The sequence below is a fragment of the Lampris incognitus genome, chromosome 19 (genome assembly GCF_029633865.1).
Source record: "Lampris incognitus isolate fLamInc1 chromosome 19, fLamInc1.hap2, whole genome shotgun sequence".
In the NCBI taxonomy this organism is placed as follows: Eukaryota; Metazoa; Chordata; class Actinopteri; order Lampriformes; family Lampridae; genus Lampris; species Lampris incognitus.
In genome coordinates, this window is record NC_079229.1 from 22,925,522 (window position 1) to 22,939,327 (window position 13,806).

Here is a 13,806-nt window from a genome sequence, read left to right on the forward strand (position 1 = left end):
AAAAGTAAAGCGAAAAACAATTACACAGTTTAGGGGAAAAAAGGAAAATACAAAACTTTACAATAACCTGGTTGCATAAGTGTGCATACCCTTTTTAATTGGGGATGTGGCTGTGTTCAGAATTAACCAATTATATTGAAACTCATGTTAAATATTTAGTTATACACCTACCTTCAATTAAAGTGACTGTGATTAACCCCAAATAAGTTCAGCTGTTCCTGTAGGATTTTCCTGACATCTTCTTGGTTGCGTCCAACTGCAAAAGCCATGGGTCCACAAAGAGCTTACCAAGCATGAACAAGATCTCATTGTTGAGAGGTATCAATCAGGAGATGGGTACAGAAGAATTTCAAAGGCATTTGATATAGTATGTACCATGGAACACAGTAAAGACAATCATCGACGAATAGAAAAAATATGGCACAAAAGGGACATTACCAAGAACAGGACATCCCTCCAAAATTGATGAGAAGACTAGGAGAAAACTGGGAAAGGAGGCTGCCAAGAGACCTACGGCAACATTAAAGGAGTTGCAGGAATTACTGGCAAGTACTGGTTGCTCCCTACATGTGACAACAATCTCCTTTATTCTTCATGTCTAGGCCATGGAGTAGGGTGACAAGATGGAAGCCTTTTCTCATGAAAAAACAAAAACATCCAAGCCTGGCTGAATTTTGCAAAAAGATGCAGACAGTCTCCCAAAACCATGTAAGAAAAAAATGTGTTGTGGTCTGATGAGATCAAGGTTGAACTGTTTAGCCATAATTCCAAAAAATATGTTTGGTGCAAAAACAACACAGCACATCACTAAAAGAACACCATACCCATGGTGAACCATGGTGGTGGTGGCAGCATCATGCTTTGGGGTGCTTTTCTTCAGCTGGAACTGGGGCTTTTGACAAGGTGGAGGGAATGATAAATGGCTCTCAATACCCATCGATTTTGGCACAAAATCTTATGGCGTCTGCTAGAAAGATGAAGAGAAATTTCACCTTTCAGCACGAGAACAACCCAAAGCATACATCTGAACCAACAAAGGAATGCCTTCACCAAAAGAAGACCTGAATCCAGTTGAAAATCTGTGGGGTGACCTGAAGAGGGCTGTGCACAGGAGATGACTTCGCATTTGATGGCTGTAGAACGTTTTTTCAAAGAAGAGTGGGAAAATATTGCCTAGCTGATACTCTTGCCCAAAAAGACTGAATGATGTAATAAAATCAAAAGGTGCTTCAACAAAGTATTAGTTTAGAGGTGTGCACACTTACGCAACCATGTCTTTATGCATGCTCAATAATCCAGGTAAGGAAACACAGAAAGTTGAATCAGATCACCTGGACACAACGTTTATTGAGAGAAACATTTCATCACTCATCTAAGTGACCTCTTCAGTCTCAACCGACTGCAGGTATCCCCACCCTTATAAACAATACAGTGGCATAACGACCGAAACCAACAATCAGTTTCATATGTACTTACGCAACCAGGTTATATTAAATTTATTTATTTTTCCCCCTAAAATATTTCATTGTTTTTCACTTGAATTTTATTGGTTGCTATTTCACATTAAAGGTGGAAAAAGTTCTGACATGATTTATCTTGCTTTTCTTTCTTTTTTTACATCACAAAAACCTACCATTTTAACAGGGATGTCCACTGTATTTGACAGTTTTTGGTAGATCAGCAGGGCTCGGGTTTTACCGTAGTCTGGTTATCTCTGACAACTGGAATTTTTATGGGACAATCAAGAAGGAACACTAGGACTTTAGATGATTAAAAACAAAGCTATTGACACACAATAGTAGGAGCACAGTTAGCTATATTCATCATCAGATCATGACATATTTGCACTCTCTTAAAAAGTAGTAGCTGTTACTACGTGTTTGTTCAGCTTTTAGGGGCGAGTAGTTTTATGTGAGACAATGTCAACTCTTGAGGGACGACCCTAAAATCACCTCTCGGTTGCCCCATGTACAACTAGAAATTTTCCTTAAAATCGACCCCTGAACAGTCATAAGAGACGGGGGATAGTGCCTAACCCCACACGATACATGTTTAACTAGCCACAATAGCACTTGTGTATGTTTGATTTTTCCTTTGTCAGTCATTTTACGCTTATATCTAGAGCTTGTTTTATTTGTAAAACCCATATGGAAAGCTTAAAACAAAAATTTTGTGGGGAATGGTTGGAACTGGTTTTTGCCAGCACTTTTGACGCTAAAGGTGTATTAGATGTTGTCATGTAAGCATATTTCAGCTGAGGTTGAATAAAAACTTGTGATTTGCAGTTACAGAGACGGTGAAGGAGAGTTTTCACAAAATGAAGTTTTTCTTCTGAGCTGCTGTTTTAAACTTCGAACTCCATTTCCCTCCTCAGCACCAAGGGGCCTCAGATTGCGTACGAGCGCAGCTTCAGATGGAAGCTTGCCCATTTCCGTTACTTGTGCCAGGTAACATTTTTTTCTATTCGTATTTAAAGGATTTCAGTGGTTTTTCCAATTTTATTGATATGTGTTCTGCCTTTATGTCTCTAGTCCAACGCTCTTCCCAGCCATGTGAAGATCACTGTTTCCAGACAGACGTTGTTTGAAGACTCTTTCCAGCAAGTAAGAGAACCGCTCGGTCTCTGTGCTGTGCCCATGTACAGTGCATATAGGCATCAGACTGTCCTACTCCTACTCATAGTACATGCAGTAACATACAGCCCTGTATGCTTTGTGTGCAACCTGCATCTACAGGCATGCACACCCCACAGTAATGCGCCGCAATGAAACTTAGACCAGCAAGTGTTTATTTCATGTGCACAAGGGAAATGTTTGTTCTACAATATTGCTGTATCTAACTGCTCAATAATCCATTTTTGTTATGCCTCTGTGTTCAGATTATGGCCCTGAAACCCTATGACTTGAGGAGGAGACTCTATGTCATCTTCAGAGGCGAAGAGGGGCTAGATTATGGCGGTTTAGCTCGGTAAGACACATACACACACATGCGTGGAGATGCTGCACAATGTACTTACAATATGTGTGTACTAGTGCATTATTATGTCCATTCTGTCTCCTTCCTTTTGGCCTTCTTCACGATCTTTATCTATTCATCCTTGTCTCTTCACATTTCACATATTTTGTCCCCCCCCCCCCCCATCTCACTCACACTCTCGCTCACACACACACACACACACACACACTTTGCCCTGTTTGTTTAATTTCATTTTTTTTTGCCTTCTTTCCTCTCCTATTTTTCTGTCCTCACCCCTCGCTATCCAGGGAGTGGTTCTTCCTGCTGTCCCACGAAGTGCTGAATCCCATGTATTGTCTATTTGAGTACGCTGGCAAGAGCAACTACTGCCTACAGATTAACCCGGCCTCCACCATCAACCCTGACCACCTCTCCTACTTCTGCTTCATAGGACGCTTCATCGCCATGGCAAGTCCACATGCTGCATGCATCCCACTCCAAATCACCCCCACCCCCTCTCGCCCAACACACACTCACACACATAAACATCTGCTCATCATTAATGTTTATACAAATAGGTTAGTTTTGTGTCAGGGAGAGCAACATGCTGACTAAGACATAATGACACCCCCCCCCCACACACACACACAAAGATGCATATGTTGACATCGACAACATTGGTGCAAAAAGTGGCGTTCCACTGTCAGAGTTGGTTGACCTACCTCTGACGCACTTCCCCTCTCCCCTCATCCTCTCTCTTGCACTCTCTCAGATTGATCACCACACTGGAATGATATTTCTGTCCACCTCTCTGACTGTAGGCGCTGTTCCACGGAAAGTTCATCGACACAGGCTTTTCCCTCCCTTTCTACAAGCGCATGCTAAACAAGAAGCTCATCCTCAAAGATCTGGAGTCCATAGACCCCGAGTTCTACAACTCCCTGATCTGGATCAGGTAAAGCAGTCACTGCTGTGGGCTAAAACCGTTTGGTAGCTTTGCTCAGGACAATGGGGGACATCACACTTAAACCTCGCTGAAACGCATTGGCACTAATCACAAAATGACAACAAAAGATGAGGCTTATATCCAGAACCACATACAATGAATGTGCAGATAGGGTATAGTGTTTTTGCTTAAGGACACTTCAGAAAGATAGGTGGATGTTTTGAGAATAATAATAATATTTTTATTTATATAGCACTTTTCTAAAACATTGTTATAAAGTGCTTTATGGAGAAATAAAACCAAACAAGGCAAAAATAAAAGTAAGAATAAGAATAAAAACACTATGAATAATGTCAAACTATTGTAAAATCTCGTAAAAAAAAAGGCTCGAGATTTAAAAGAAGCTAGAGACTTGGTTTGTCTTAGTTCAACAGCAAGAGAGGTCCATTGTGTGGGGGCTCGAACAGCAGAAGTCCAGTCATCATTTGTAACAAACTGAGACCTGGGAATAACCAGCAGGGCTCCATCTGCTGCTCTTAATCGTCGAGGGGGCATATACCAGGTCAATAAATCAGAAATGTATGTAGGAGCAAGACCATTTAAAGCCTTAAAAGTGAGCAATAAAATTGTAAAATCAATTTGAAATCCATACAGGGACCTCTCAATTACAGGATAGTCTCATACATCCACCAGGCCACCCTATCGTCCATACAAGGTGCAGAAATAATTCATATTGTGGGTGTTTTGGTCAGTTGGATAACCATTTCTGTTACTAAACAGATCGTTGGTTTCGGTCATTATGCAACTGTATTGTTTATAAGGGTGGGGATACCTGCAGTCAGTTTAGCCTGAAGAGGTCCCTTAGATGAGTGATGAAACGTATCTGTTAATAAACGTTACATATCCAGATGAACTGAATCAACTTTCTTGGACATTTTTATTACATTTTTGACACTGCTGTTTTTAACACTGCTAACTGTTAAACTGTCCATCTGTCAGACTGTCATAAAAACTGAAACATTAAATTTTAGTGGTGTACTATCCCCTTTCCATTTTGATACCATTATAACACTGATTTTCTCCTCTCCTCAGGGATAATAACATCGAAGAGTGCGGTTTGGAAATGTACTTCTCTGTGGACATGGAGATACTGGGGAAGATCACATCCCATGACCTGAAACCCGATGGTGCCAATGTCCTAGTCACTGAGGAGAACAAGGAAGAGTATATCAGGTACAGGTCTTTCCCAGAAGCATGGAAACTACTCAAATAGGAACGGGGAACTGCCACAATCTGAAAGCTTTTAGCTTTAGTTTTGAAACTACGCAAGAATGGTTTTACAGTTGTTTCAGAGGTTCTGTTGTTCAAAAGTTTTGCATATTACATGTGTGGGGGGGGGGAATTCTGTAATTGTAATTGGATTTTTACTCATAACTACAGTGTATCTGGAAAGTATTCACACCCCTTCACTTTCCCCACATTTTGTTATGTTACAGCCTTATTCCAAAATGGATTAAATTCCTTTTTTTTTCTCATCAATCTATATACAATACCCCATACTGACAAAGCGAAAAAGGTTTTGTAGAAATTTTTGCAAATTTATTAAAAATAAAAAACTGAAATATTGCATGTACGTAAGTATTCACACCCTTTACTCAGTACTTGGTTGAGGCACCCTTGGCTGCAATTACAGCCTCAAGTCTTCTTGGGTATGAAGCTACAAGCTTGGCACACCTATATTTGGGGTATTTCTCCCATTCTGCTCTGCAGATCCTCTCAAGCTCTGTAAGGTTAGATGGGGAGCGTCGCTGCACAGCTATTTTCAGGACTTTCCAGAGATGTTCAATGGGGTTCAAGTCTGGGCTCTGGCTGGGCCACTCAAGGACATTCACAGACTTGTCGCGAAGCCACTCCTTCGTTGTCTTGGCTGTATGCTTAGGGTCGTTGTCATATTGAAAGGTACACCTTCGCCCCAGTCTGAGGTCCTGAGCGCTCTGGAGCAGGTTTTCATCAAGGATCTCTCTGTACTTTGCTCCATTCATCTTTCCCTTGATCTTGACTAGTCTCCCAGTTCCTGCCGCTGAAAAACATCCCCACAGCATGACGCTGCCACCACCATGCTTCACTGTAGGGATGGTATTAGTAAGCTGATGAGAGGTGCCTGGTTTCCTCCAGACGTGACGTTTGGCATTCAGGCCAAAGAGTTCAATCTTGGTTTCATCAGACCAGAGAATCTTGTTTCGCATGGTCTGAGAGTCCTTTAGGTGCTTTCTGGCAAACTCCAAGCGAGCTGTCATGTGCCTTCTACTGAGCAGAGGCTTCCGTCTGGCCACTCTACCATAAAGGCCTGATTGGTGGAGTGCTGCAGAGATGGTTGTCCTTCTGGAAGGTTCTCTCATCTCCACAGAGGAACGCTGGAGCTCTGTCAGAGTGACCATCAGGTTCTTGGTCACCTCCCTGACCAAGGCCCTTCTCCCCCGATTGCTCAGTTTGGCTGGGCGGCCAGCTCTAGGAAGAGTCCTGGTGGATCCAAACTTCTTCCATTTACGAATGATGGAGACCACTGTGCTCTTCGGGACCTTCAAAGCTGTAGAAATTTTTTTGTACCCTTCCCCAGATCTGTGCCTCGATACAATCCTGTCTCGGAGGTCCACAGACAATTCCTTTGACTTCATGGCTTGGTTTCTGCTCTGACATGCACTGTCAACAGTGGGACCTTATATAAACAGGTGTGTGCCTTTGCAAATCATGTCCAATCAATTGAATTTACTACAAGTGGACTCCAATCAAGATGTAGAAACATCTCAAGGATGATCAGTGGAAACAGGATGAACCTGAGCTCAATTTTGAGTGTCATAGCAAAGGGTGTGAATCTACTCCCGTATTTTCACAGTGTGTCTGGTGTGTGGTGTGTGTCTGTGTGAGAGTCTATAAACGGCCAAACTAAAGCACTTGGGGCCTTGATTCTTTTTGGAGGTTATTGGGGATGATCAGGGGCACCTATAAAAAATAGCAGAAAATTAAAATTATGCATAAATATGCATAAATATGCAAAATATGCATTTTTCGAAAAATGGCTAAAAACCACTTTTCACGGCATTTCAGATGATTCTGAGCATCTTTGATTTTTTTCACCTATATAAAAAAAATTTCTGAGATGTTTTGGCATTATGCAAAATATATGCATTTTTGCAAAAATGCACTTATGATCCTAATTTTTTGGGGAGGTGGTAGGTTTTGTTCCAGAGAGAACCAGAAAAATAGCAGAAAATTAAAATAATTATAATAATTATGCATAATTATGCAAAATATACATTTTCTAAAAATGGCTAAAAACCACTTTTCTCGGCATTTCAGATGATTCTGAGCATTTGGGGGAGGGAGTTGGAGTGGGGGGGGATTAGGGGCAGGGGGAAGGCGGTTAGCTGGCAGGATGAAGAGGAGGGAGATTTAGACGGGTGGATAACCAAACCGCTACATTGTAGCGGGGTTCTTCTAGTACTTATATACATGCAATATTTTAGTTTTTTATTTTTAATAAATTTGCAAACATTTCTACAAAACCTTTTTCACTTTGTCATTATGGGGTATTGTGTGTAGATTGATGAGAAAAAAATGAATTTAATCCATTTTGGAATAAGGCTGTAACATAACAAAATGTGGGGAAAGTGAAAGGGTGTGAATACTTTCCGGATGCACTGTACATTGCACAAAGCTATGACACACTCACTGACAGGCTTGTTCTCTCAGAGCAAACATTATTTTTGTAGCATCTTTATCTCAAAACTAAGCTAGTTTTTTTTGTTTGTGGCCGGTTTCCTCACTTCATATACTCAAAGTGAGGACTTCACCTGGGGGGGTGTAATGTCATATATCTATAACTATATGTCTGATCAATTAGATATGTCCCTAGATTTTCTGAAATCCGCTTGGGAGGAGAACTTGGGCATTGGCTCAACGGAACAATAGATAAGTCAAGTCAATTTTGTTTGTATAGCTCAATATCACAAATTACAAATTTGCCACAAGGGGCTTTACAACAACACAACATCCTGTCCTTAAGACCCCTCATATCGGATAAAGTACACCCCCCCCAAAAAAAAAACCTTTAACAGGAAGGAAAAATTAGGAAGAAACCTCAAGGAGAGCAACAGGAGGGATCGTTCTCCCAAGACGGACAACGTGCAATTGATGTTGTGTTTACACAATTTACAGAATACAACATTGAAAGAGGATAACAGAATTATAATGGAATTATAAAGCATATTAAGAGTATGATGAGGAGGATGCCAAGCAGTGTCCAGATGCCACCGGAACAGCCCAGGACCCGAGCTGCGTGACCAGCATCACCATGTTAAAAAAAAAAAAATTAGTCCCACATCTTGGTGAGAGACGGATATAACATAAAAACGGGGTAACAAAATTATATCGATTTATAAGATAAGGGCACAGGAGGGTGTGCACTCAACAGCTATATGTACCATGCATGGTCTTATACAGTTGAGGGTGTTGCATCGTCTCTATCTTTCAAAGGTCAAGCTTTCTAAAATGTATTCTAGTATAGCTCCTTTGTGCCTCATGAACATGTACTTCATTGGGGCACATGTTCTGCTATGCCCAAAATTATCCTTTTGGAACACTGTATTTAAAGCTTTATCTGATATCATGGGACAGACACATGGTAGAACCTGACCCAGTGTTGGCTGTATTTGGGGTACTGGGAGAGGACAGTCCTCTTAGAGGACTCATATCCACTGCAGCAAGGTTCATAACCCTTTTAGCACACAAATTCTATTGAACGTGGAAACAGGCATAGCCTCCCACTTACACTACGTTGATCAAAGATGTTATGCAGAACCTTAAGCTGGAAAAACTCATTCACTTTACGAGGTTCCATTGAGAAATTCCGTAAGACTTGGCAACCCTTCATGGATTATCTAAAGGCTAGGCAATAAATATCCTCTTAAGTCTTTGCTCCAATAACTAGGTTATACCTAATGTGAGTTGTTAATAATCACCATGTAAAGCAGCTTTGTTCCTACCTTAATATTTTTACTGTATTGCACACATTCTATTGTTTTTTACGTGTCTATATATGTATATCCTGTACTGTTTTTGTAATCTGTAATTTGTGTACAGGGTTTACTGTTTTGTTTAACTAAAATACCAATAAACAGATGTAAAAAAAAATTTTTTTTTTAAAGTGAGTGGTTATCAGCTTGCCAAGATGCATGCAGAGCAAAAGTTTTCTGACATTTATTTGGTAATAAAATGGTGAATTGGATTGCTGCAGGAATGTTTTTTATTTTTTGCATATTTATTGAGGGGCTTTAGCATCCAAGTTGATTGTTAAATATGGTGTATAATATGTTATGTGTCTAGGAGAAACATTGACCTCATGTAAATGTTGAACTCATCCTTTGAAGACTGCTGCATTCCCATAATGGAGAGCTTTTTATAGTGCATCTTCACAGATCATTTTTGCAGGTGCCCTCCAGCTATACTTAAAAAAAATGATTACAATCAACTTTACTGCCAAGGTTGTTGAAAGTTATTCTGGGGAAAATGCCTCTTTTATACAGACACAAGCATTTACTGTTTAAAAAATTAAAAACAGTTATGGTCAGTGGAAAGGGTGAACATTTAGGACAAAAAAAGAATACCAGTCAGAATGATTTCATCTAGCAGAGCTGACAGTTTGCGCTTTCTGGTCTTGCAGTCTAATGGCAGAATGGAGGTTCTCCCGTGGGGTTGAAGGTCAGACCAAGGCTTTCCTGGATGGATTCAATGAAGTGGTTCCTCTACAATGGCTCCAATACTTTGATGAGAAGGAACTGGAGGTGAGTAGCATGCCTTTAGTTGGGGCACCTCATGTTTGTGTGTGTGTGTGTGTGTGTGTGTGTGTGTGCGTGCGCGCGCACGTGCACACACGCATGTGTGTCTGTTTTTGTGGTGTGGGTCTGTCACTGACCTTTGTATACTTTGTCATGGCTCTGTTATGTTTATTTTAATCTTTTCTACCACTCCAGAGACCATTTTATTCTTTAGTAGACCATCATCATAGAATTTTCTCCTAACTGACCTTCCTGGAAAACCCCATCACTTGGAAAAAAGTAAATGTACATGAGTGTTTGCAGAATGGCAGTTTATAGTTTTAATCTTCTCTACCTTTGTGTGAGAATTCCTCATGCAGGTGTAGTAACATAATGTAAGTGCTCAGTTGCTTTTGTGTTTGTTTGTTCAATGTGTGTTTGCTGTGCCGATGACCCCACTTTGTGCATATGCTCCTGGTTTTCAGGTGATGTTATGCGGCATGCAGGAGGTGGACTTGCAGGACTGGCAGAGGAACACAGTCTACCGCCACTACACAAGGAACAGCAAACAGATCATCTGGTTCTGGCAGGTACAGAGCTAACACACAAACATAAACACACAGTCTGTGTGATCATAAACCCCATCTGTTTGCCTTACCAAGAGAGGGACCGATAAAAACAGAAGGCAGTAGGCAGGGAACAGAATGTCTTGACAGAACCTCCTGTGTATTACTGTATGCTTGATATTGATGCAGTGTTAGGTTTGTAGCCTCTGTTGATGATAATGGAAAATTTGCGATAGCCGCATTAAATGGGAACTGATGAGTCTGTGTTGTCTCTGTCTCCCCCTGCAGCTGGTGAAGGAGGTAGACAATGAGGTGCGCCTGCGGCTCATGCAGTTTGTCACGGGGACCTGCAGGCTACCCTTGGGTGGCTTTGCCGAGCTCATGGGTAGGTGCTAAAGACCCTGAATAACGAACACAGTGTTTTCATACAAGGCACAGAGCATACTGCCGAAACAGGGACATATAAAGACAAACTGCACATGGTACCTACATACTGTTCTATTCCTCCTCCTTTTCTGTGAAGGGAGTAATGGGCCCCAGAAGTTCTGCATTGAGAAGGTGGGGAAGGATACCTGGCTTCCCCGGAGCCATACATGGTGAGACAACTGCTCACATATGTAATGTAAAACTAGTTCTGTTTCATATGTATTTATAAAGCGATTGTACTGTCTGTTAGTATTATGCACCTACATAGGTTTAAAATAATTTGATAGAATTTTGTAAAAAATTAAGACATTTTATGATTGTCTACACCCATTACATGAGTTGTAAATTATTCCAAATCATTTAGAGAGCTGTAAGTGGTTCCAGGGATTATTAGGAAATTCTAGATTATACCCTGGCATGGTGGCGCAGTGGTTAGCGCGGTTGCCTCACAGTAAGAAGGTCCTGGGTTTGAGCCCCGGGGTAGTCCAACCTTGGGGGTCGTCCTGTGTGTGGAGTTTGCATGTTCTCCCTGCGTCTGCGTGGATTTCCTCCAGGTGCTCCGATTTCTTCCCACTGTCCAAAGACATGTAGGTCAGGTGAATCGGCCATACTAAATTGTCCCTGGGGGGTGTGTGTGTGTGTGCGTATGGCCTGTGATGGCCTGTCCAGGGTGTCTCTTTGCCTGCCGCCTAATGACTGCTGGGATAGGCTCCAGCATCCCCGCAACTCTGAGCAGGATAAGTGGTTTGGATAATGGATAGATTATACCCTAATGCTCTAGAAACTCCCCAGAATTCTCTGGGGTTATCTATAAATCGATGGGTAACGAGTGAGAGCCGTTAGATAACCACTTGGAGATAGAGGTGAGTTGTGCAATGTTGACAAGGGATCATACCTTAATTATGGCAAGAAAAAAAAATTCTTTAAAACAGAAGTGCTATTGTCACTCTATAAAGAAGGCCATGAGAGTCATTGCAAAAAAGGTCAAGGTTTCATACAAGAAAATGCAAAGCACCATTCAAAGGTTCAAGCAGACTGGCAGTATAAAGGGCAGGCCAAGAGTAGGAAGACATCAGGAAACAAAATCAGAAGATAAGAGATTGACACTCACTAGTAAGAAGAATTGAAGGCTTACAGCACCTACAACCTGTGCAGATTTCAACATAAACAGAGAAATTCCTGTCAGTGGCAACTGTAAAATGCCACAAGCTGGATTACATGGGCATGTGGCTTCCAGAAAACTATTATTAAATTTCAAAATAAAAAGAAAAGGTTGGCCCGAGCTCGGAGGCATAGACATTGGACACCAGAAAACTGATAAAAAGTACTCTGGACTGATGAATCGAAGTTTGAAATCTTTGGATCCAACCGTTGACTTTTTGTGATTAGAACTGAAGAAAAGATGATGCCAGCATGTGTAGTGTCCACTGTCAAGTATGGTGGTGGTTCAGTCATGATCTGGGGTTGCTTTAGCTTTGCTGGAATGGGAGACCTCTTCAAAATTGGTGGGATTTATTTATTTTTTATTTGGATTTTCTCCCCAATTGCATTTGGCCAATTACTGCACTCTTCCGAGCCGTCCCGGTCACTGCTCAACCTCCTCTGCCGATCCGGAGCGGGCTGCATACTACCACACGCCTCCTCCTATACACGTGGAATCACCAGCCACTCTTTTCACCTGACAATGAGGAGTTTCACCAGGGGGACGTAGCGCATGGGAGGATCATGCTATTCCCCCCAGTTCCCCCTCCCCCTTGAACAGGCACCCCGACCGACCAGGGGAGGCGCTAGTGCAGCGACCAGGACACACACCCACATCCGGCTTCCCACCCGCAGACACAGCCAATTGTGTCTGTAGGGACGCCCGACCAAGCCGGAGGTAACATGGGGATTCGACCCGGTGATCCCCGTGTTGGTAGGCAACGGAATAGACCGCTATGCTACTTGAACGCCAAAATTGATGGGATTTTGAAAAAAGATTCCGTCCAAACACGCAATACCCTCAGGACGAAGATTAAATGGCATAAACTTTGTGTTACAGAAAGACATCGACCCAAAACATAGATCCAAACTCTGCAGGGACTTTCTGGAAAGGAAAGAACATGAGGGGCAAATGCAAAATATGGAGTGGCCAGCTCAATCACCTGACGTAAACCTCATAAAGTCGTTGTGGGATCATCTGGGTCGTAAAGATCGTGAAGTGTGCCCATCTTCAAAGACACACCTATGGGAAATATTGCAGTCCACATGCAAATCCATTGGCAACACCTTAACAAAATTAATATCCCAAATGCCAAATTTGCAAAGCAGTGATTAAGTCTCAGTGGATACTTTGATGAGAAATCACTCAAATAAATAACTGCGTTTTTCATTTGGAAACTTTTTTTGACCCCAAATACTGAAATACAAAATAAAAACTTCTTAAAATATATGTTAATGGCGTATGGGTAGTGTAGCGGTCTCTTCCGTTGCCTACCAACATGGGGATCGCTGGTTTGAATCCCCGTGTTACCTCCGGTTTGGTCGGACGTCACTGCAGACACAATTGGCCGTGTTTGCGGGTGGGAAGCCCGATGTGGGTATGGGTCTTGGTTGTTCCACTAGTGCCTCCTCTGGTCGGTCAGTTGAGGCGCCTGTTCGGGGGGGGGGGCTGGGGGGAATAGTATGATCCTCCCACGCGCTACATCCCCCTGGTGAAACTCCGCACTGTCAGGTGAAAAGAAGCAGCTTGTGACTCCACATGTATCAGAGGAGGCATGTGGTAGTCTGCAGCCCTCCCCGGATTGGCAGAGGGGGTGGAGCAACGACCGGATGCCTCAGAAGAGTGGCGTAATTGGCTGGATACAATTGGGGAGAAAAGGGGGGGAATAAAATGAATTTTAGTGCTTGTTTCATATAATTTAAAAACACTATTATTGAATAAAATAGCAAGAACTACTTAAATGACATGTGATTCCAAACTTATGAGCTGTACACACACACACACACTTGTTTGGCCTAGATATTGTTCAAAAATGTTTCCACTTAATAGTGTCTAAAAAAAGAACAGTTTCCCGATGTCTAACCATTACACTATCTCTTCCCTCCTGTTTGTCTCTAG

At 42.0% G+C, this 13,806-nt stretch overlaps 1 protein-coding gene across 1 annotated transcript in view; it reads left to right on the forward strand.

Moving 5' to 3' along the window:
* LOC130129539 (NEDD4-like E3 ubiquitin-protein ligase WWP1) overlaps nt 1-13,806 on the forward strand; it is a 57,717-nt gene that overhangs the window by 43,712 nt on the left and 199 nt on the right. Inside the window, exons 15-24 of the mRNA XM_056299106.1 lie at nt 2,375-2,447; nt 2,532-2,603; nt 2,879-2,967; nt 3,264-3,423; nt 3,777-3,910; nt 4,994-5,134; nt 9,621-9,741; nt 10,200-10,304; nt 10,569-10,665; nt 10,804-10,876. Of these exons, the coding sequence (XP_056155081.1) occupies nt 2,375-2,447; nt 2,532-2,603; nt 2,879-2,967; nt 3,264-3,423; nt 3,777-3,910; nt 4,994-5,134; nt 9,621-9,741; nt 10,200-10,304; nt 10,569-10,665; nt 10,804-10,876 (1,065 nt within the window). The remainder of the gene's footprint in view (nt 1-2,374; nt 2,448-2,531; nt 2,604-2,878; nt 2,968-3,263; nt 3,424-3,776; nt 3,911-4,993; nt 5,135-9,620; nt 9,742-10,199; nt 10,305-10,568; nt 10,666-10,803; nt 10,877-13,806) is intronic.